General features: G+C 39.7%; 1 protein-coding gene across 1 annotated transcript in view; it reads left to right on the top strand.

Annotated features, from left to right (window-relative positions):
• The window catches only part of slc25a21 (solute carrier family 25 member 21), a 189,870-nt gene that overhangs the window by 129,137 nt on the left and 35,183 nt on the right, over positions 1-25,550 (top strand). Inside the window, exons 5-11 of the mRNA XM_041812631.1 lie at positions 2,330-2,396; positions 3,108-3,167; positions 10,852-10,959; positions 11,055-11,219; positions 17,056-17,237; positions 19,996-20,048; positions 22,191-22,248. Coding sequence (XP_041668565.1) covers positions 2,330-2,396; positions 3,108-3,167; positions 10,852-10,959; positions 11,055-11,219; positions 17,056-17,237; positions 19,996-20,048; positions 22,191-22,248 — 693 coding nt within the window. The remainder of the gene's footprint in view (positions 1-2,329; positions 2,397-3,107; positions 3,168-10,851; positions 10,960-11,054; positions 11,220-17,055; positions 17,238-19,995; positions 20,049-22,190; positions 22,249-25,550) is intronic.

Genomic DNA, 25,550 nt, shown 5'->3' with positions numbered 1-25,550 from the left:
ATTTATCGTGTCAATAAAGAAAAAAATTGAAGCAGTCCCGAAATTGAAGCAGTCCCATTATGTAGAGACAGATTACACTGGTCATGTTCAAACAGACTGAGGTCATGCCCTGGTCACAGGGTATGAATTTCAAGCCCTCCCACTCACTCATGGTGAATTCTTCCTCCAGCTGCGATGCTGTGGGTTACGCTGCTGACTCTTGTCTGGGAGATTGATGGTTCGAATCCCAGTCAAGTCCATGACTTTGGATAAAAGTGTCTCTTAAACTGTATCATCAGGAGTGCCACATCCATTTCCTGAGAGGGATTTGGTCAGGGGCGGAGTCAGACAGCTAATTACCATTTAAAGCCACAGACGCAGAAACAGCTCGTTCTGAGCAGGGAGGAATCAGAGGGGTCTTTAGACATGCAAAAATCCAATGCTGGAGTGGTTTCTTAGCAACAAACTTCACAGGCATGTTCTTGGGACCTCTGAGACCAAAATAAACTTGTCTTAAAAGGGTAAAATATATGACCTTTAATGCTATATTTGGATGCACCTCAATATGTACTAAAAAAAACAATTAGAAACCGAAAGCTCAGACAGCAACCAGCCCTCCCAACTATACTGGACTGGTTCTGTAGATGCACGTGTACTGGCACGCCTCGCTCAGAGTGATGGGGATTGTGGCTTTTTTTGGAAATCTGGATTATCTGGCTCAGCTCAGTAATAAGAGATGCTTTTCTGGCTCCTGAACCGCTCTTCAGTTGGTATCATTTACCTTTATAATTTCTTTATAACAATAACACAACAGAAAAAAGGGGAACTGAGCTGGAACTGAGATGTCATTTCCATCCAACCATCACCATATAACTTTTATTTTTTAACAGTGTGCCACCATGTCCTTTAAAATCATGTTTATGACAACATGAGGGAGAAAAACTGTTAAAGATGCACAGCTGGACTCTTAAGTTGTGGCTAATTGCCCCCAGTCATTCTTACTGCCAGCAGCTTGTAGAGACACTATACCACAATGAGAGAGCATGGAAATGATGTATGGACTGTTTGCATAAGAGGCAGGCAAGTGAGTCTCAGTATCACTGAAGACATGCTGTTAATATATGAACTTAAGAGTGGTCGGATGGCATTCAGATGTCTAGAATACATCATAAATGTAAGAAGTAAACAGGGCCATGGAGAGCTGTTGGTGGCTGCTAGCAGTGACTCGTGGCCTTAAACTCTTCTTTCTTTATTAAATGCATGATTATTTTTAGTGTTTCATAATCAGCACTGGAGAATAAAGCTCAATAAGAAGTTTAAAGGGCACAGACTCATATTTCTGTCCATGTTTCAGACATAAACAAACCAAACTGTCCATTTACTGTATAAATATACTCCATCAGACGACTGCCCCTAGAATAAAGCCTGTGTATGATGTAGGTAAACATCTCTATATGCAGTACATAACTCACTGTATCATTCTGTTAGTTTTCCTGCCTACAGTCAGCTTTAAATCATGGCTGGACGTATGATTGAGGAAAGGAAAACGACTAAATTGACTAAAATTATACAGCTACTGGCTATAGAAACATCCAGTATATCAAATGCTGAAATCAACCTTTAAATCATTTCCTCCACAGATTCTTATAGAACTTGTTTGCCGTGGTTTGTGGTTTGAAAACATATCTGTGTTGTGCTGTTGCCAAACAGCAGCCTTTTACTCTCTGGCTCCACTTTGTGCCCTTGGTGTGATGCTGGAGCAGTGCCATGTAAGATGACTAGTTAAAGGGAACTTCTACATGTTTTTATGTCTGAGAAAAATAACTCATCATGTTATTAAAGTTATACCAGCACATGTTTGAAGACCTCCAACTTTAAAACAAAGCCTTGGTTCAAACTGTGGGTGTGGAGTTTAAAAAGACATGGGTGTTTACAAGACAAGGAGGGTCTAAAAACGTTTTACTGGCTGCATGATGGGAGATGAAGGATCCAGCATTTTGGAGCATGACACGTTTCAGTCTTAGACTTTTCTGTCTTGTTTAAGTTTAGGTTTAATTGCACTAACTGTAATTTTAGGAAGAATGTATTTGCTTTATGTCTGTTTTAAAAAAATCCTTTTTCTTTTCACATTCCTGGGGCCACTCATGTATTGGAAATGCTATCTCCACCTAAAGTCAAACACAATTAAAGATTTTTAACATCTTGACTGATTTTAGTGAATTTGAGACTCTACATAGTGACCAGTAATGGCAGATTTACCAGTGCTGTTAGTGTGTGGTGTCCAGTGAGATGACCAACACAGCAGATTCATTCACCGATTCACTAACCATCCTCCCTTCTGTCTTTACAGAGTCTTTGGTTTCTACAAAGGAATCTTGCCTCCCATCCTGGCAGAGACGCCAAAGCGAGCGGTCAAGGTGAGATAAAGGACATGTCTGTTGGATTACATTAAACCACAAAGATTCTCTGGCTGTTCTACGTAGCTCAGCCTCTGGTTTCACCAGGAGCTGCCCTGCTGCCATATGAAAACACTCCGACCGCAGTTGCTCTAACGTGGTACACACATGTTGATTAAACACATGACGCCCTCCCGGTCTGCCTCCTCCTATTTGTTCTGTTGGCCGACCAAATATTGACTTACAAGCATTACAGCAAGCCTTTCTCCGAGCCTCATCTTTTGATATTTGTTTGTAGGAAGGCTTAGCATCACTCGCTTCACACTAACATATACATAATGGGGCAGTAGAAGGGGGGGGTGTGCTCAGTAATGAGAGAACTTAAAAATAAGTACTCACACTGAGACGATGGTGTAATCGCTCACACAGCGAACAAAGAGAGCTGATGGTGAGAACCGTCTGGAGTGAAGAATTAGAGCAAATTAAAGGTCCGATTAAAACGTCTCTGCTGGCGTTTTGCCCTTTGATCAAATAAACAAATCATAGGATGTGTCTCCTTTTAAAGACCGTCAGACTTCTCCAGTACGACTTAATTTTAACGTGCTATTAACAAGCATCACTATGTTCCCTTTACCAGCTGATTGTTTTTACACAGCTGCCTCTAACTGTGAGCATCCACATGTGTAGAGACGTCACTAAATCCCTCTGTTTATCCTCACCTTCCCTCTGCAGTTCTTCACCTTTGAGCAGTACAAGAAGGCGCTGAGTTTGACCCCTTTGTCTCCTGGTTTGGTGAGTTTTACGCACAGAAACACCTGAATACACTCGTACCTGGAAAATAAACACACGTGGAGCACAGCAGCAGGGAAAGGCGTTCCACCCAGTGTCAGAAATCAACGTCAGATGCTGTGAAAACAAAGACCCATGCCAAGAATGATTTCAGCAGCTGAATAATAAATGTAAATTTATCCTGTCACTGCAGATGGGAACATGCTGTTGTCACTACTGTTTCATGTTAGAATACATGCTATATATGAGCAGATTTACTACAAATTTAAACCTTATGTCTGTGAATGTTATCCCAGACCTTTGGTCCAACATTCTCTCAGTTTTGTTAAGAATTTTGGTGAGAGTTCACCTTATAAAATACTGTCATTATAGCAGCACTGCAGGTTATCTCTTAACTGGCAGGATTAAAGGTAACTTTTCAAGCAGGGATTAAGTGAACAGAGCCTCTAATATGTTAAGCATCCTTGATGACTAACAGGCACAGTTAAATGTCAGCTACTGATTATATAATGAAGGTAAAGTCAGAACAAACTGAGGAGAATTTGGTGCCTCTGTGTTGCATAATCTCATAGAAATGCTCCCATACCTGTCCAACCTAATGTAGCCGATGTGTAGATTATTCTGTGTAGGAATTTCCATGATTGCAAAAGTCAGATATGAATCATGTGTCCTACTTCTAGGGTTACGGTTCACTTCCACTGACTCATGTCAGGTCAAACTTTATTTCTATACAACATTTCACACACAGAACAAGATGGTGCTTCTGAAGTTAACAGGCATATAGAGCTCACACTTGATAATACCTGAACCTAAATTAGTGGAGATTTAATCCAGGTAACAGAGCAAGCAGAGGAAAGTTTGGTTTCTACCTCTCTTAATGCTTTCAGAAAGATACTGTTCTGGTTCTGGCTCCGTTCTGGAGAGAACCTTGGTGCTTTCTGGTTCACCAAACAGCGTTTAAAGCAGTTTAAGCTGAACCAGAGTGGGAGGATGTGATGGATATGTCTCACCACTTCCAGCTCCACTTTTTCCCAAGTCTTTCTTGCCTCCCCGGTATTCCTTCTTCAGTTTCATGAGTTTATTAATTGCTAGGTCTGGAGCTCTGGTGAACCCAGCCTTCAACATTTCTTCCACAAGTTTGCCATATAACTTACTCTTCCTCGTTTAATTCTCCAACTTCACCTGGAATTCTGTCGACGCCAAGATCACAATAAAACATTCTGTCTCCTCAGCAGACCTCTTTTTCTACATTTCTCCTCGTCTTCACAACCTAGAATAAGACACAGCCACTGATGATAAACCTTCTTTTTTTTTTTTTGAGTTTGAATGTGCCAGCCGGTCCAAAATTAGGTTCAGGAACCGACACAGAGCCTTGCCAGTCTGAAAGGCCTATCTGTGCAGTCGGTGTCAGGACAGGTGCTGTGTTTAGTCGGAGTAAACTGTCATTACATTAAATCCTTTGAACACATCTCAGTCAATGCAAACATTTGTTTGACCATATTTGATTTGACATAGAGCTAAGTGGTTATTGTTAGCCAGCTAAAATAAATCCACTGAGTCTGAAAGAAGAAAAAAGTCTGCTGAGATGACTTCTACAGACCCGTCTAGTCCTGATGCCTTAGATCAGTGATGCTCAACCTCTGGCTCTCCAGCCCGGACTACACCATATCATATCATTCGACATGCCCCTGGGCTGGGCGGATCTTATTGAAATAAAAATGTATGCTGGTATCTGTTCTTTTGATAAATCAGACATTTTCATTTATTGCACCCCTTTTAACAACAGAGTAATCCACCAGTTCATAGTTTCAGTATATCGGTGGATCTGCATTAATATAATTGGTTTGATATGAAGACATGCTGGGGATATCTGAGGGTCTGGGACCTTGTTGTTTGGGCTAGGGGTCCTCCTCAGAGACTCAAAGTCTAATTTGATGCTATTTATTAAGTGTTGGTAGTATTCAAAATATACATCTTAAACATTGAAATGTAATTTAGATTTATACCTTAAATTCTTCTACCCCTGCTCCTGTTTTGGATTGTAGCTCATGGGAACAGTAAGGTTGAGTACCACTGCCTTAGATCCTCGTGTTCTAAAATTCTCACTTGGTTCTCATTTTTGCTGAACCCAAATCTTTACTGTGCTGTCTCTGAGTGTTTGGGTGTGATCTGCCATTTCTAATGCATCTGATGTTTCAACATTTCAGTGCTCTCTGAAAACTTAGACACTAAACCCTTACAGATAGATTAGTGAAGTCCTGACACAGATGTAAACCAAAGAGAGGACAGTCACAGATTTGAGAAACAGATCTGGTTTAGCTGCTGTCAGAGATTTTATCAGAGATAAAGAGAACACCTTCATACTGGTTTGATTAAAGGTGCATACAGGACTGCACTACCTATAGACAGTACCATGTAGCTACTTTGGCTACTGCTGTGTTTACTTCTGACTGTTACAGCAGCAGAGAGGATGGGATTTAAAACATTAGATTAGGGCTGGGACTTTATCGCGTTCATTAAGATTAACTAGTTACAGAAAAAATAACACGATAAAAAATAACTCATTTAATCTCAATTTATTTTTGCACTCCAAAACAGCGCGGAACGTTTCTCATTGCACAAGTTCCCGGTATACCCATAATACTGATGCACAGGACACAACACGACAAACACCATGGAAACCGATGAGAAGTCATTGCTGGGTTTGGTGGGCGGAAAATTTAGTTTTAAAAAACTACCGGATGGACACCTGGATAAAAGCACAATTGTGTGCAAATTGTGCAAAAAAGAATTTGCCTATCACCAGAGCTCTTGTAGCCTCCGCTGCCACCTCAATGCCAAACATGCTGCAGCTAGCACAGACAACATTCCTAGTTTGAGCAGGCAGTGTCGCCAATCCACACTCGACAAGATGACTGGGTTCAGAGCCAAAGTGAGTAAGTCCACGACTGACAAATTAACAAACTCACTGGCAAAATGGATTGAAGTGGACTGTCGACGGCTCTCGGTGGTAGAAGATAAGGGGCTAGAAGCGGTGCTACAGATAGTGTCGTCTGACCCAAATTATGAACTGCCATGCAGAAAGAAAACTTCAAACAATGCAATCATAATATTCCTTATTCATATTGCACTTCATGTTAACACTCAGTGATGAAAATCAACACGATTTTGTTGTTTAAGCTCATTTATGTGTCTATTCTTTGATTAAGCCATATACCAAAATCCATTTCATTTGAAAAATGTTGCTTCTTGTGTCAAATATTGATATGCGATTAATTGAGATTAATTAATTACAAAGCCTCTAATTAATTAGATTAATTTTTTTAATCGAGTTCCACCACTACATTAGATATAAGCTACCTTCATCGGATGATCTTAACTCTGATTGACTTTACATACATAACATTTGACATCATTTACTGTATCATAAATCTGTTCAGAAATACAGAGGGAAAAGACATGACTGCCCGTCACATATGTGTGATAATGTTCTGAGTAGTATGTTATTTTACTATCTAGTTTGCTAATTATTTAACAGCTTACATTTAGTGATGGAAATACATTTTTCCTAAATATTCATTATTTAAATACATTTCATTTTTGCTAATAAATCTGGTCTGTAATGATTGATCAGAATCAGAAATAATTTATTAACCCTGGGAGAAATTTGGTCATTACAGTTGTTCTAAAAGAGAGAACAGCAATTGCAAATAAAGCAAAGCAGTAGAAATTGATAAAATAAAATACAATAAAACTAAATGGAAGACCACTTAGATTTCACACAGAGCTTAGTCAGAGTGACCATCAGTTTCTTGCTCTCCTGTCCTTCTCCCTCGATGGTGACCAGCTCTTTGAAGAGTCCTTGTTGGTCCAAACTTCTTTCATGTGAGAATTCTGGAGGTCACTGCGCCCTTGGGAACCTTCGAGCGGCAGAAATGTTTTTGTAGCCTTCCCCAGTGCTGTGGTCTCCAATCAAGGTGTAAAAAAACATCTCAGCAAAAATCAGAGAAATTGAGAAACCTGAGCTAGATTTACAGTGTTATTGGAAAGGGTCTGAATACTGATGCCAATGTGATATGTCAGTTTTTTTATTTTTCATAGATTTGCATGGAATAATTTTTAAAAATCTATTTATTTTCCCTGGTTGGCCCACAGTTTAATTTTGCAAGCACTTCTCCCTTCCACTTGTTATTGCCTGGTTACTAACGTTGGCTTGTAGCAGTTCCACCTGACCAGGATGTGACCATCAAATAACGTTAAAGTTTACACTGGAAGGGGGGGGAGGTTGTAATAGATCAGGAGATCAGATGACAATGTGACATGTTGAATTAAAGGAGACTTGTCAGATTTCTGTTGTGATAGTGGAACAGAGGTTCTTTTGTTACAGTACCAACGATTAAGGTGATATTCCGATTAATAAGGATGTGAACGCCCAGGACACCAACAGATAAGACAGTAAGCCAAACAATACTGAAGTGTGACACTTTCTTATTAAAGCAACTCCTGATCTGTTTGCTCGGTGGTGGTTAATTCCTTGGAAAGGTGACACATACAAGCAGTTTCATCCGTCTTGACTAATCTGCTCTCTGTTGTATTGAGTCAGAGTTTTAAGAAAGACAGATTTGCTTTGCTGGGGTGTGGTCACCACACACCACCTATTCAGGTGGCAGCCAAGTGTCAGCCCTGATGGATGACTTACCTGCAACGCACCACAGAGGCTGCCCCAGCACGGCGCGTATCCTCGTCTTGTTTTTACAGCCAGTGGTGGAGAAATGTTTACCTGTCCCATCCATCATACCCTCCTCTCCCTCCCTCACCTCCTCCTCTATCTCTTCATCTTCTCCTTCCTCAAGTGGCTCCAACCTCATTTCCCCCAGAGGCCCTCAGTATCAAGTGCCGTAATCACATCAGATCATTAGGCGAGTGAATTAGATCGACCCCCCTCTCTCTCCTATTCAGCTGGCACAGCTGAATGCCTTCACTCTGATTAATGAGGACACACACAGTAATAACACAAATAAGGAATTAAAACGTGGCCGGCTGGCTGTGTAAACATCACTAGGCATGTCTGAGAGGATGGGTCCCCGGGCCCTGACAGCAGGATAAAGAGCCAGGAAGAGTAATGAGCTATAGACACGTTCTTGACATGTTCCCATTACGCTTCTCTGTGAGCATGCATGCATACCTAAACAGTCATATTCAGACCTAAAGAGCCTAATGCAAAGTCAAGTAGCACTGCAGCATTCACTGTTAATAAGCAGACCAGGTTATACTTTCGTAAACGAGTATTGTTCCCTCAGAATGAATTAAAGTTGATCAGAGAGTAATGAATGCCAGACTCCTAGAATCAAATATTCTTCCTTTTATTTTCCATTATTTAGTTTGCTCACATTCCTGTTTCCTCCTTCCTCTCCCTCCCGTCTGTCAGCTAACTTTTTGTCAAATAATAACAAACACAGGTGTCTTCGTCTTCAAACTTCTGTCAAACGAACGCACTGACAGATGTGACAGAAACACATTTTCATTTTGAGAGGAGACAAAAGGACCTGGGGAACGAGTTTGTGAAATCGAAACTTCCATGCAGCATTCAGCTCCTGTAGCCGAGTACGCAGAAACACAAGAGACTTATCAGCAAAACTATTAATTTAGCTCCTATAGAGTTAACAGAGTCTATACTGGTCCACACTATATACAGCTAAAAGTACACAAGTCTTAGTTTACACCATGACAGAGCTGCAGCAACTCTGATAGTTAAAATTTATCACTGGCCAAACAGACATCAGTTTTTACAAGGAGAACATCGGCTCATAGCACATCAGCACTGTGCATCACATCAACCCAAAACGAGCTTCAACTGTCAGCCTGAGGAGAAAACGCCTTCAACTGTTAGTAGCATGCATTCTATCTGGCTAAAAATCATAAATCATATCAAATCATAACACTGGCTTCATCTGTTCACATACATGTGGAAAAGTGCTCCCAGACCTTGAAGGTAGTCCTGTTAGTTTAAGAAAATGTATCCAGTGTAGAAATCAGTGGTGGAATCAGCAGAGTTAAAATGAATGAGCAGACATATATGATGCATTCAGGTTACAGTAAATTAGATGAACATATCCTGAATGTAATGTGTTAAAATATCACATTAAAAAACAGTTTTTGACAAGAACCTTCAATAATTAGAACTGTGAAGATAAAGAATGTGTTTTTATTTTAGGGATATAAAATATATGTAACAGACTGAATCATAACTTTTAAAGTCAAGCTCTACTCAGCTCAGACCACTTCTGTCCTCATTTTTTTCTTCACCAGATAATAAAAAACTATTAATAGTGCTGTTGATAAGGACTTGGATCAACAAGTAGTATTGATAAGGGTATCAATATCAATAAGCCCACTCATAAGGCATATTTACTAAACAGAAAACAGATGTTTTGTTTTCATTTTTTCATTTCTCATAATGAGGGAGAAAAGCACTGAAAAGCGCACTTCCATGTTCATGCTGGAGGTGACATTGGGCTGCATGCACAGCCTTAGATCCCAGAGCACATGTGCGGTCTGGGACTGCTTCCAGCATGAATGTGGAAGTGCACTTTTAAGGTCATTCTACCTCAGTATGATACATTTAGAAATAAAATGTCTGTTTTCTGTTTAGTAAATACTTCTAATGAAGGTCTGTTTGCATTGAACAGAGTCCTGGATTTAAACAAGTTGTAAACAGAGCAGGGCAGCGCTAGTGTGTATTTGTTGTATTGTGCTATGTTTAGTTGAGAGCCCTCTGATGGTGGAATTTTACGTACTGGATACATACATACATACAGTTTGCCACCCCACATTAAACACTCATGGCAAAGTTGAATCTCTTCTGACAAGGATGAAACAGATAGACACAAAGACAAGAAATGTGTTGGGATGAAGAACCTGCACCTTCTTTACTTTTGGCACTTCCATTTTCACAGGCAGGAACTTGCTAACTTGGTGGATAACTTCACTCATGGTGCAAAAGTATTTAACATCAAAAACAACAATCCAACAGATATGTGAGCAAAGGAATCCCAGCAGGGATCATAGAACATCAGGTAGCATCTGAACACTCTGCACAAGTGCATGATGGGAAACTCTGCCAACATATCCCCCAGTTTGGAATGGAAGTGGGTGGAGCTTAGATCAATTGACATCTTACATATTGGGGTTAAAATGATACTTTGGGAGATAAATCAACTCTGAGTATTTTAACAGTGAGAGATCAGCTATGAGAAGTTTAACCCTGAGATATCAACTATGAGTAGTTTAACTCTGAGACATCAGCTATGAGTAGTTTAACCATGAGATATCAACTTTGAGTAGTTTAACCCTTAGATATCAACTCTGAGTAGTTTAATCCTGAGATATTGATTCTGCATTCTTCTGGGTGTGGCATTAACACCTGTTATGGTTTTTAATCAACACTCTAGAGGTAACAGGAGAATCTGATGTTCATATGTGATTAGCACTAACTCTTTTTGAGGAATAACTGTCTTGGTGTTGAATCAGACCTTTAGCAGAGTTAAAATAACTCTATATTCTAACTGTCTAACCTTCTGATTTAGGAGGTGAGAATGTGCAGGTTAATGTGTCTTATTCAGTCTTCCTGTACCTGAATATTATCTCAACATTCTCACCTCCTAAATCACGTCCATCCTCCCCCCAGGCGCTGTCTGTAGCAGGGCTGGGCTCAGGCTTGACTGAGGCTGTTGTCGTCAACCCGTTCGAGGTGGTGAAAGTCAGTCTCCAGGCCAACAGAGACGCCTTCAAAGAGGTAGTTAGAGATGAAATGCCTTCCTGTTTCATAACCCGCTCCTAATGTGTTCTTTTTCAAGCATCTGACATGTTCTTTTGAATTCTCCAACACAGCAACCATCCGCCTTCGCCCAGGCAAGACGCATTCTAAAGTCAGATGGATTTGGATTGAAGGGCCTGAATAAAGGGTTAACATCGACACTCGGACGCCATGGAGTATTCAACATGATCTACTTTGGCTTCTACTTCAATGTCAAGGATGCTATTCCAACCAACCCGGTAATACTACTCTCAGTATCTGTGATCAGTCTTTGTATTCCAGTCCTACCCATCCAAACCTATACGAAGCGGCCGACCCACCACTAAAGCTTTCATTATGTTGGTAACCTTGACTTCACCTAATTTTTGCTAACTCCAGGCTACATGATCCACACGTGTCCCAGCCACCTCTACAGTGGGGGAGCTGTGAGTGTTTGACAGTATGATTAGTGATCCTGCCTGCCATGGCAGGGAGGAAGCTAAAAATCAGAGAGGAGCTTGTAAGATCAGCCCTGCTAATACCCCGTCTGTTTGCTCTTCATAACATCCTCAAAGTTTCACATTACACATCCGGCAGAGCCTGATGGCCCAAACAAAAGTTAATTTTGTTTAACGGAAACGTTACCATACGCCGGCTCCACATGTACAAACTGGAGCATTAGATTAACCCCAATGAACTAATTGGAAGCAGACTGCGATACTGTTTTCAAAAGAGGAGGTTACAGTGGGAGCCCAGACTTTGCTATATTTTCTACATTTTTCCAGTGACGCATGTTGCACAGAGAACCAAGTGGTCATCCTCTGAATGATAATTATGTGGCCGGATGACTAAAATAGTTCTCGTCTTAGATTGCAGCCGTTGCTTTTGGGATTCATCCTCTGGTATGAGCATTGATGGAATGATTCTGTTTGTGAGAGGCTAACAACCGCTGTTGTTGAGGCAGAAAAGGATAAATATTGTGGCCTCAGACAGGCTTACAGGCTGAGCACAGAGTGGCGTTCCTCCAAGCTCTTTTGTGAGAAACCTGAGCGATGGGCTGGCAACTCAAACATGTCCATATTCAAATGGAGGCGGCCCAGCTCAGGCGTCTCTGGTATCACCATTTCACCAGCACAGAGCAGGGAGATAGCTCTCTGCCTGTGTTGGGAGTGAATGTGTGAGAGGATGTTTGCTTAAGGCTGTTAGGAAGTGGGTTGATGGGTGTACTTAGGCCGTGGGTATGTTAGCCCCCTTCCCCATATCCCACTTAAAAAAAAGAGAGAGGATTAGTTGTTGATTTACCTCAGCTCTCAGGGTGTCCGGCCATTTGAGAAAGGCCCGGACCAGAGAGGCTGCTGTCATTTGTAAAAATATCCCGGCCAATTAGCTGTCAGAGCTCTCTGAGTCTGGGCTTCTTTGGTACAGTAATACCCCTGTGCCGAGTCACAGCCCAATTACCCAAATTGTCCCCATATGCCTCCCCAGTCTGCCTGCATGCACCCTGTTTATAAATCCTGCGTCCTGGCTCCCTGAAGAACATGTGCTTCTGTTCAGCCAATCAGAGCACAGCACCGCAGTCAGGAAGCACTAATCTGCCCCCCGCTACCATAAAATGATCAGAGCTTTCATGGCAGCTTTGCAATCATATGCACAGGCCCCCCTCATGCTCTCCCTCACATTTGCTTACATTTATATACACACAGTCTTTATTTTTGTAGTCAGCTCCATGATGCTGCTTCTCTCTGTAAGTTTGGTTTATGCCGGGTGTCGTCACTTTTAACACCTGAACCCGCCGTAGAAATGTCCAGAAAAACAGAGAATAGCCTGGAGATAATAATGCAGATTAACATTTTTAAGGATTTATATTTGCTTAATGGCCCATGTAGTTAAATTACATTTTTACCCTCTTTGTTGTTAACAAATTAAACTTGTCTGTTCTAAATGTACCTTACAGGACTGTTTCTCAAGATTTAAATACCCTTATCAACACAAGTGGACAAAATGCTTTCTTTATGCAAATGTTCGTTCATGTCAACAACCCAAAACAACGACAGATAATGTCCAGAAAATTCTCTAGACTAAGCTCAAAGATACTGAATGCTCCAAAAATATGCTGAGAGCATAGCATGGTAAACAAGCCCAACAAGCCACAACAGATGGAGATACTGACCTTAATAGAACATTACTGAATAATACCACTATGTAGTGTCTAATTTTAGACTTCTAGAAGTTAACTCCTCTGTTGTTCACAGCAGCTTAACAGAACAACAGATCTCATCATCACACATGTACATGGTCAGTTAAGTTTAAATCACTTGAAGATCATTCCTGATCCTTCACACTAAAGCAGAGAATATCAGCCTCACATGGGGGACATAAAGGCTCACAAACATCCCTTTACACCAAGAGGACTCACAACAGGATGATACAAAAAGAAAGACTAAATACAGTTAGAGAATTACACTACAGATTACTGGGAGAAGTCTCCGCTGAGAGCTCAGCAGTAAGGCACAGACACATCTACTGGTGTTTCACTGTTCTGATGTGGTCAGAGGGGAGTAAGGTGGACACACCTGCCCTACTCAAGAGAAAAAGCAAGTAATTACTTAAACAATGTCTTCTATTATTATCATCTTTCTATTTTCAAACTAAAAAATGCCCAAATGTAAAATAAATGCTGACGGTAAGAAATTACTGTCATCAGCCCAGTAGATTTACTGGCATGATGTCAATAAACACACACGTAAAGCTGCTTATCAAAACTCATGAACACACAAAGTAAAATAAGTCTCAGTGAAGTACTTTTAAGGTGTAGTCAGAGGACTTAACCATCTTTCCATTCTTCAGATCATAGAAGAGCTACAAATTTAATCTCAAACATTGTTTTCTTCTTAAATAAAAGGGACCCACGGTCTAATAATGCTTTTAGCTTAAATTATGATATTCTACAGAGCTTCTTCACTCTCAGGCTCACCTGTAACACCTCTGCTAACCTGTCACACACCAGCCTCGGCTGCTCTGTCCCCTCCTCCTCCTCATGATGCAGCTGTACACTCACCATTCATCAGACCATCTCCTATAGGGACCGCAGAGTCTTTGACACTTTTGCAGCATCTTGAATGACTGTTTTTTTTTGTTTTTTTTTTTAATTTGCCGTTTACTTACAGTTCTAGTCGATCTTTTTAGTATGTTTTGTTTTCTCCAAATACCTTCACTTTCAAGCAGGAGCTGAGTGGGGATGGGAGAGAGGGTAAATGGGCCTGTAGGAGACGTGATCGGACCAGTCAACAGTCAATATAAAGGGTCAGCGCAGCTGTAGTGTCTGTTTATAGCAGAGAAAATAAATGAATGAATCATGCTGGTCCAAAAGTGAGTCGGAAAATGCCTTGTATGCCAGATAGCGTGTCCACCCCTGCTTGCCGTGTTGTCAGAGTGTCTCCATTATAAACAATCCAGCATGGCTAGGGGAGTGGCTCTCTGCATTGGCGGTGTGCTTGGCCAGCGAGTGGTATGGGCTATTTAAGACTCTACGAACTCCTGGTAACTCAGTTCATGTTGACAGTAAGAGAAAATATCTCCAGTCTTATCTGGCATGATCTGAAAGCTGAACCTGCCATTCAAAAGTCTCTGTCCTGTATCCATTACTGCTACACTCCACTACTGCGTCACGACGGCACCGCTTCCTGATCTGGCAAACTACGGGATGGGTCGAGGGTCACACAGAAGGCGCATGCGTTAATCATGCGACAAAAAAATGAGTGGCGTTAAATGTAATTTGAGTTAACGCAATATATACGCGTTAACTTTGACAGCCCTAATTAAATCATAGATCTCCTGTATAATTAAAGCTCCTGTGATGAATTTTCAGTTCAAACAGCCTAAGAAAATTTCTGTCTCGTTATGACTTACAAAACCAAACAAGAACCTCTGCATGAAGATGGACCTATCTCTATAGATTTACTTTATGTTATCTATAATGCCTGAAATTATCACACTCTTTAGCACACTGCAGAAATTACCTTTTTTATCTTTACATTTTCTCTTCCAAAGACTGTTTATGAGTAATGAATTTGAATTTTAAAGACTTAGATTTTAAAGAACATAGATACGTTTGCACAAGACGAAATGAAGAAACATATAAGGTACTGCTTTGTCCACAGGGGGCGCCAAAATCAACAAACCAAAAGGTCCTCAGGAGCTTTAACAATACTTTGCAGTAATTCTGATTACAGTTTTGCTGATCTTTTTTACGCAGTGAGCTGAAACCTCTAAACAAATTTTGGTCATGGAAGGAATTTTTTTTTTTTTTTTTATTAAATAGTGCCTTCTTTAATGTCACTGAACTCCCACTAAACTGACCATATAGGAATACAGAAGATCAGTGTTGGCTAACCTTACCTATTAAAGAAACTACTAGGGCTGGGCAATTAATCCAAATTTAGATTAAACCACAACATGATCCTTCTGCAATTTTCAAATCGCAGAAGGTGCAATATTTCTTTAACCTGAAATGTGAGTCAAATACCAGTTTAAAACTTTTTACTGCAGAGATGATATGCCCTACACATCATGCAGTGAATGAAGTATCATTTTTTATAACAGCTTACAAAAAATATACTTTCTTCATTTTAGTACATGTTTCAAATCAGAATTAAAAGGATGTAAAAATGATCCCTTCCTTCAATAGAACAATTAATAATGAATTTACAGTATGAGTCAAAAAAAAACAATTAGATATTTTTTTCAAAATTGTTCAACCCAAATTTAATCCATCTAATAATGTGTTGGTTATATTATAAAAGGATTTGTGTTAGTTGAAAAATACTTTAAATGAGGAAATTAAAGATATTCACACATTTAATCCCAATATTGGGGGGAAAAATCACAATGAGATTAACTTATCACATCATTCAGCCTTTGTAACTACATACATTACATACAGCTACAGACTTGAAAATTCCCGTGTTCCTCTTGTTAACATTGTGCTAAAATGAATGCATAAGAGTACTTTTGCATTCCCAAAAATTAAAACTTTGTTGTCCAGCAAGTTGTTGATGTTGTGTAGATCGCACGTTGCCTACTCATGAATGCTTTTGCATGTTTCTACTCTGCTATAATTCCACAACCTAGTTTACAGCCCATAATCTCTGCAGCCTAATAATAGAAATAAAAGGATTGTTGATTTGTATATGCTGAGAGGAAGTCACGGACAAAAGTTTTCATGACCCCCCCAAGGTTGGTACTTCTAAGGATCTCCATGCTCATTGGCCAATGCAGCACAAATGATTCGCTTGAGTTCAGATTTTTCAACTCTTGCAAAGGATCCAGCGGCATTGAACGTGGCAGAAATTTGCCTCATTCACATGAATTACTTGCTCATACATTAATAGACACCTGTTTCAATAACAACAACAAATAACAGACATTTCATCATACTGTTGTTCTTGTTACTTTCTTCCAACACTTTAACATAATGAGGATATTTCCACAAAGTTAATGCTGTCCTCTCTGACATCCTGCTGGTTAAATAAGCTAGCTGCATGCTGGCTGTAGGTAAACCTTCTGCTGGCGCATAGCTAAAGTCCTAGAAGTCAGAGACAAACAGAAACTGTCAGGATGCTTTGAGAGTGTTCCATTATTTTGGCAACAAATACAGGTATGAACACTTCACCTTGTTTCCAGTCACAGATGATTTTTACTTACAGATGAACTTACTTTCCCTTAATAACTCATTTACCTGCTAGTTAACAGACCTAGATTCCTCTCAGGCAGTTTTTCCGGTGTTCAGCTTCTTCAGTGAGAATTATTATAACTTGTTCGTCACATCCAGTGCATTCACATCCAAAGGTCCAGAGTCAATGAAGACTGCTCTGCATGAATTTCCCTCTCAGTACCTTTGCTTCACTCTGATTGGTCAGCCTTTGTGAGGCCAAATGTGATGCTATTGTTTTTATTTTGAAAGGCTCAGACTTCCTGGTACAGTGACCGTCAGGGCATTCTGATAAGTTCCATATCATTGGTATCATTCTAAGACTAACTCACCAACACTTAGATTGTTTAGAAGAAACTCACATTAGTTTTGTCTCTTTTTCCCAGAATCCCACTCTGGAGTTTCTGAGAAAGTTCACCATCGGACTGGCATCCGGGACCATCTCCTCCTGCGTGAACATTCCCTTCGATGTCGCCAAGAGCCGCATCCAAGGCCCCCAGCCTGTGCCTGGAGAGATCAAGTACCGCACCTGCTTCCAGACCATGGCGCTGGTGTACCGGGAAGAAGGGTACAAACAGTGGGGGGGGGCTGTACTTGGGGAAAAATTTAAAAACACTGTCACCGCTTCATCCCAGAATTAATGAGCCACTCCATGTGCTTTGTTAGCAATTCATACTTGGTATCCTGCCAAGCTGGCTGTCAGAGAAGACAAATGCAGCAGCTGCAGCTACAAGTTAGCAGGGTTTGATTGTGTGGTGTGAGTTTCCTACACTAACTACAGAGGAAGTGCACGAGCGGCTTGATGCAAAGCTGTGATCCGATGACTTGAATCTAAATAGTGACGTTAGATTCTGGGCCATGTTCCCCTCATGTGTGATCATACATTTCTGCAGTCTGTCAGTGGTTCTGTAAATGTTAACATATTTTCTAGCCTCCCAGAATGACAGCTCTAAATGGAAGCTTCAAGGAAAGATGTATGTTATGTTAACAGTTGCCCTCGGACGTCCACTTTCCCCCCATGCGGCTCGGCGAGACGAGGCCGAGCGAGATGTTTGTAGTTAGTGGACTCAGGAGCCCTCGGGGGCTGCTGCAGGAACGCCACTGAAACTCTGTCGTCGCAGGGGTGCATGGAGGGTGCCCCCGCCGCCACATCCAGTCCCCCGCTCTAACACAACACAGTCCCAGCTAATTAGTGGTCCCTATGGGAGACGTCGTTAAGCATACCCTAACGAGCCGCGCGGCGCTCCACGGGTCAATCTAATCAGACAGAGGGCCAGGGAGGAAGTGGGTCGAGCCTTATTAACGCCATCAGTGGCGGGGGCAGGGAGCGGGACAGGGAGCACGAGGCAGAGGCAGGCAGCCACTGATCACCTTGAATGCATTAAGGGGTAGGTCCTCACTGACGCTGGCCGTTAGAGGCCTACTGTACCTGAGAGACAGGCAAAGCTCAGCATCATCATAGCCTACGCACAAATCATGCTGTATTTAACTGTTTCTAACATCCTTCTCTGTCTATCTCAAAGTATCTGGCTCTTTATAACTGTATTTAACTGTTCCAACATCCTTCTCTATCTCTCTCTATCAGGCTCTTTATAACTGTATTTAACTGTTCCAACATCCTTCTCTATCTCTCTCAAAGTATCTGGCTCTTTATAACTGTATTAAACTGTTCCAACATCCTTCTCTGTCTCTCTCTATCTGGCTCTTTATAACTGTATTTATCTGTTCCAACATTCTTCTCTATCTCTCTCTAAGTAACTGGCTTTTTATAACTGTTTCCGACATCCGTCTCTATCTCTGTAGGTATTTGGCTCTTTTTAACTGTATTTAACTGTTTCTAACATCCTTCTCTATCTCTCTCTAAGTAACTGGCTCTTTATAACTGTATTTTACTGTTTCCAACATCCTTCTCTATCTCTCTCGAAGTAACTGGCTCTTTATAACTGTATTTAACTGTTCCAACATCCTTCTCTATCTCTCTCAAAGTATCTGGCTCTTTATAACTGTATTAAACTGTTCCAACATCCTTCTCTATCTCTCTCTATCTGGCTCTTTATAACTGTATTTAACCGTTCCAACATCCTTCTCTATCTCTCTCAAAGTATCTGGCTCTTTATAACTGTATTTATCTGTTCCAACATTCTTCTCTATCTCTCTCTAAGTAACTGGCTTTTTATAACTGTTTCCAACATCCGTCTCTATCTCTGTAGGTATTTGGCTCTTTTTAACTTTATTTAACTGTTTCTAACATCCTTCTCTATCTCTCTCTAAGTAACTGGCTCTTTATAACTGTATTTTACTGTTTCCAACATCCTTCTCTATCTCTCTCAAAGTATCTGGCTCTTTATAACTGTATTTATCTGTTCCAACATTCTTCTCTATCTCTCTCGAAGTAACTAGCTCTTTATAACTGTATTTAACTGTTCCAACATCCGTCTCTATCTCTGTAGGTATTTGGCTCTTTTTAACTGTATTTAACTGTTTCTAACATCCTTCTCTATCTCTCTCTAAGTAACTGGCTCTTTATAACTGTATTTTACTGTTTCCAACATCCTTTTCTATCTCTCGAAGTAACTGGCTCTTTATAACTGTATTTTACTGTTTCCAACATCCTTCTCTATCTCTCTCTAAGTAACTGGCTCTTGATAACTGTATTAAACTGTTTCTAACATTCTTCTCTGTCTCTCTCCAGGTATTTGGCATTTTCCAACTGTATATTAATGTTGTTTATAACATCGTTCTCTGTCTCTCTCTCTCCAGGTATTTGGCTGTTTATAACTGTATTTACTGGTTTCTAACATTCTTCTGTCTCTCCAGCTATTTGGCTCTTTATAACTGTATTGACTGGTTTCTAACATTCTTCTCTCTCTCTCTCCAGATATTGGGTCCTTTCTAAGTGTATATTACTGTTGTTTATAACATCCTTCTCTGTCTCTCTCTCCAGGTATTTGGTGTTTTTTAAATATATATTACTGTTGTTTATAACATCCTTCTATGTCTCTCTCTCCTCAGGTATTTGGCTCTTTATAATTGTATTTAACTGTTTCTAACATCTTTCTCTGTCTCTGTCCCCTTGTATTTAGCTTTTAATGACTGTATTTAACTGTTTCTAACATCCCTCTCTGTCTCTCTCTAGGTACTTGGCTCTTTATAACTGTATTTTACTGCTGTTTTTGACATCCTTCTCTGTCTCCCTATTGGATTTGGTTATTTATAACTGTATTTTACTGTGTCTAACATCCCTCTCTGTCTCTCTCTCTCCAGGTATTTGGCTTTTTAACTGCATTTTATTGTTTTTTCTAACATCCTTCTTTGTCTCTCTCCAGGTATTTGGCTCTTTATAAGGGACTGGTGCCAAAGATAATGAGGCTTGGACCAGGTAAGGGGAAAAGTTCTTTATACTCAGGCTTAAATTGTCCCTGTAATCAATAAAAGCTTTTTTTTTAACAGATGAAGACGTTCATAAAACAGACTTCTGCATCCTTAGGCTTTTTTAACTCAGTTCTCAGCATTTATTCCTTTTCATATGGTTACCAGAGTATCATTGATGTTTTTACTTTGACAGTCAGCTCATTTTAGAGTTTTTAGGGATTACGTCATTTTTAAGGGGAAGCCAGTGTCATCTAGAAATTATAAGTAAGATCAGATCTGGAGAAGAAAACCAGAATCTACCCACTATCATGGGAGTGGAATAAAATTAATAAATGCATGTCCACTAAGAGCCCCTGTATATTCCCAGACATTCTCAAATCATTCCCCTTAACAGAGTTTCTAAAGAAATAAATTCATGTATGTTACTTGGAAACAGGGCAAACATGCTCTAGTTCCCTTCAGAACTTCTCCGACAGTCAACAGAGTTCACCTGCTTGATTACATGTTAAATAATGTCTCTTTGGGCTGTTTGGTTTCTGCAGTTCTCTCATAATGTTCTTCCCCCCTGTTGGCATTACTGCGTTAATCATAGTGTAATTAGGCCCATTATTACTACTTGATTTTTTCAGTCCCATTATATGCAGGTTTTATTTCTTCCCTTCAGCACACTTTGGTTAAGCTACTGCTGCATCTCCCTGCGGCCCCAGTGCTGTAAAACTGGTCTGCGCTCCTCTGTGTGCTGCACATGTTGTTGTTTCTTCTATTGAACCTTTTTATGATCAGGCTGGCAGCTGAATGTGCAGAACCTGGAGACAAAGAATAGATTTTTCCAACAGGAAAATAATCTTTATCATATTGTATATTTATCATTGTTGTTATCATACCTTAAATAATGATTGAATCTTTTTGTCCATGTCAGTCTTTCCCAAACTTTACTTTTTATTTATCAGTTTGAGTTTCGTAAACAGAGGATTTCAGTGCAAAAACTGGGCTTTCAGCTACATTAGTATTACTCTGAAAGTGTTTGTGGGGTCACAAAGTGAAATAAATGATCCACTGTGGTTTATTTTGTTTTTATCGGGCATCTGTAAAGTCACTTAAATTTTGTTTCTGTTATTCACCTCTGTAAACAAACCTTGAGGTCCAGCAAACTCTTCGTAAAAATAGCTTCAGTGTCTCTGAAGACTTCTTTAAATCATGAAGCAAAGTAGAATGCTGAAGAGTTTCACCAGTTAATCCAACACCAATTAAATTGTGACAGCAGTTGTAGACATAAGACAAAATAAATGGTAATAAGCTGAAGTGAGTAAAGACAGCTGAGGTTTGAAATAATAACATTTAATATAGTCACCTATTTTATGCTAATTTAAAATGTGATTTAATTTATTTATATGATTTTTGGTTATTATAAATGTCCTCTAAGGCCCACCAATGGGTCCTGGCCCACACTTATGAAAGCACTGGTCTATGTATTTGTAAAGGTTAATTTCATAAGAATTAATCCCTCAAAAACTGTGATTATAACAAATATGACCATTCATATTAATGTATTTTATGTCTTTTATTTTCAATCCTTCAACTGAAATATTTAAAGCTAAACCTAGCTAATCTTTCTTTAATTGCCCAACCATACAACCTGAAGTACAGTGTAGTCTTCAGCAGATCTGGTTCTATTATCTAAGATTAAACAGTGGTGCTAATACAGTGACTTGCTACAGCAATGAAAAATCAGATCCTATGTAATGATCCCTGGTCAGAGCTGACTGGAGCCATTTTTACACCCTAGGTAAGATTATAATCAGAGAGAGAGACTGAGTTCATGTGTCTCATCCAGGACCTGAACACTTCATATCTGCACTGGTTGTGTTGTCAGTGTGTGTGATCATGGGCTAGAGACAGAGAGACTTAATGAGCAGGGTAGGAGAGAGAGCCGAGAAGTTCTTAATAAGAGAGAGTGAAACAGGCAAACTGAGCCATTGAAGATGCAGATGTATGAACTGAGGGTGCAGTGCATCCTTCACACCCTTGTAGAGCCGGGCCTGCTTCTATATTAGAGTGCTTTTGCTGCTTCAAAGATCACTCTTAAATCTAGCTCTTGTGTTTGATTGTGAAATAAATAGCTCCCTGTCACTGTCCCTCTGTGTTCCAGGTGGAGCTGTGATGCTGCTGGTCTATGAGTACGTGTCTGGATGGCTGCAGAGAAACTGGTAAACATCCATAGGAGGAAAAAAAACAGTGCCTTATGGGTTATTCCTTAATGCTGATCTGGTCAGACCACAATAGTTTCTCTAAGTGTATTTATCTGAAATATACCAGCCTCTCTGTAAAATACCACTTCAGCATTACAGTGTCTTTAAAATGCAGCCTTCATGATGAAGAAGTACAACTTTTTATAAGTTAGTTTCTCAGGAATTCAAAAAGCTGCACTGTTTGAAAATGAACTTACAGAGAATGGTTCTCTTTGGTGAATCACTTCAGTTATATACCTAAAAACTTGTCTTTTTATAAACCCTGATTAATGGGGCCTACATCAACACACTTCTAGAATATCTCTGTTGTTTCACAAGGATTTGATGTTTTTTGTGTCTGTAATCTTGGTTAAAGTGGTTTAGAGTAGGTGATGTTTAGTTTAGAAGAGTAATGTCATGTGTCTTGGTGCTCAGATAAGTCAAATCTGATGACAGTTGTGGGATTGTTTGCTCAAGTCAGTGAAACCAAAGCAAACAATCCCACACAGAACAGAAGAACAAGAGTTTCCTCAGACCTCTAAGAATAAACTGTAGCTTTAATGTAAAGTTTAAAACGAATTACAAAGGAAGAGACGGTCACAAAAGGGCTTTAGGACACATTAATATCTATGTGAAGATAAAACACACACATTCAGTTCAGCTCTGCTCTGCTGGACCGACAGACATCAGACGTTTCAAACAGCAGTTCTATCCAGATGAACTGTTCTTTGATTAGCAGCCTTTGTGGAGGATGAAACAGCTGAAGCTTTAACTTCCTTTAGGATCAATAAAGAATCTGTCTGTCGACATCTCTGCTGCAGTAGTAACACAGCTGCCTTTACGCACACGTTTATTTCCTTTATAACCATGCTTCTATATCTAATCACATCCACACTGAGCCTTCCTGTAGATCACAAACCACACAGATGCCTTTAAAACTTCCTTTATGTTCATAACAGAACATTCATATACAGACTTTTATGGAAGTTTTTACATAAATAATATTTGCATGCTGATATTTGTTGAATGTCTTTAAATTGGATTCTTAAACGTTAATTTTCAAGCTTTATTGGTTTTGTAAACACTTGTGGAGAATGATTTTAATGTACTGGTAAATAAAAGATTAAACTCCTCACTGTGGGTGCTCACTTGGTGTGTCTGGGTGTCAGTCTGCACATTTTTTTTTTTTTTTTAATCACTGACATAAAAAAAAATAGCAACTTTATTTTTTTTGGGTGCTTCAATTCATGTTTAGTCCTTTTAAAGCAGCTGTAGGAGGGATAACACTATCCAAGACATTCCTCAGTACTACAACACGACTCTGTACTGCTCACAGTAGTGTCTTCCTGCTCTCACAGTGATGGAGAATACAGATGCCACCACACCTTTAAAAGATCTCAGTCAGCTCAGTGGACAAATCCAGATTAATCCGAACCTTCTTGCATCACTGTTCAAATGTAGTACTGTTCCTTTAAGTTATTCATAATGATTTTTCTTTTTTTCACTTTTAGCAAATTATTTTTTCCATGGTAAAGCTAGCTTTGCTACTTTAAATATACAGGAAGTTTCCTTTTTTTCTTTCAAAATAAAAGCCTGTTTTTATCTGGAGTGCTGGTTAGCTCAGTGAGTAGATCAGGCACCTGTATACAAAAGTCTTCGATGCACTGGTAGTGGGATCAAATCCTGGTTTCGGCATAGTTTGATGCATGTCTGTGTTCCCTGTCTCTCTTCAGCTGTTCTGTCTGATGAAAGGCAAAAAGCCTAAAAGTAATCTGAAACTAGAATAGCCGTCTGAGGCGGCAGACCCACGCCTAAGCAGCGCCCCTGAGAAACTTACACTCCCATTGATTACTATGGTGTTCAAAAATTCGAAGTCTGAGAAAAACCGAACGGGTGCATGGATCATCACCAAAATCTAATTGATTCTTCCATGTCACTATCCTAATATTCCCTGAAAGTTTGGTGAAGATCCGACTGTCTGTTCTCGAGTTATCTTGTACACATACAGACAAAGAAAGAAAGAAACAAAGATGCGGATCCCTTTACATAACCCCCTACCGATTTCATCGGCATGGGTAAAAAAGAAGTGAAAACTATTAATTACAAACACATTAAGAACTGTCTGTTGAGAAAATTTCTTATCTTAAACTGGATTACTTACACAGAAAGAGCAACTAAATTGGAACTCCTAGAAAATGTAAATGCTGTCACATTAACCAGGACTTCAGCGAGTCATTTTGTACATGCACTCCTGCATCATTCCTACTGATAAACCAATGATAAACACTATTTAATGAGTACTTAAAGCTGTCTCCTTTCCCTAATCTGTTCACACCAAACACGAACGATAGCCTGAACACACAAATGTAGGAAGCTAATCACTTGATTATTTTTTATTCAAATAACCCACTCCAAGCGTGCATCAAATTGTACACCAAGGTTATAATAGTTTTGGATTTTCATTAGTTTTTATTTTTATTTAGTTTTTACCTTTTGCTTTAGATTTCATTTAGTTTTTATTAGTTTTTCCTGCTAGTTTCTTAGTTTAGTTTAGTTTTTATGTTGAAAAAAATGCTTTGTTTTAGTTTAGTTTTTATTAGTTTCAGTGTTAGTTTTAGTTTTTTAGCAATATAAGACACCTGTCAAGGGCCAGACCCAAAAGGGCTCTTCACTTTTCATTTTTTCATTCAACTTTTATCTTTGTATACAACTTAAGACCTAAAATTTACCATTGAGTGAAGTCTTTGGGAATCAAATCAGGCCACTTAACTCTCTCTGGGCCTGGGTGTTCATGTCAGACAGTCTGCTGCTGACAAAGACTAGACCTAAGTAGATGTTGTCTCTAATTTTATTTCATTTTGGTTAGTTTTGTCAGCACAGAATTTAGTTTTCATTTTTCTCATAAAGCTTCGTTTTAATTTAGTTTCAGTTAACTAAATGATTTTTACCTTTTAGTTTTAGTTATTTAGTTAGTTTGTGTTAACTATAATAACCTTGTTGTACACGAGCCCCCAAAAGAAGCGAGAAGGGAGGGGCTTCCTTCTCCCACATCTGGCATTTCACTCAGTTGTCAACAAACATGGCTGAGCTTGACTACACTGAGAGGATTGCTGCTTTGTATCGGATAAAGCCCAAAAGAACCAAAAAGGACAGAAATATTTTCACAACTTACCAGACAATCCCACCTCCTCACTCCCTTTCCTCTAAGCCAGCTCCTCCTTATTCCTGTGTCAGTAGAACAGGCACGTTGTGTCGTGTAGATCAGTGGTTCTCAACTGGTC

The sequence above is a fragment of the Cheilinus undulatus genome, linkage group 18 (assembly GCF_018320785.1).
Source record: "Cheilinus undulatus linkage group 18, ASM1832078v1, whole genome shotgun sequence".
NCBI lineage: Eukaryota > Metazoa > Chordata > Actinopteri > Labriformes > Labridae > Cheilinus > Cheilinus undulatus.
The sequence above is the reverse complement of the archived record's forward strand: the minus strand, read 5'-3'. Positions and strand labels throughout refer to the sequence as shown.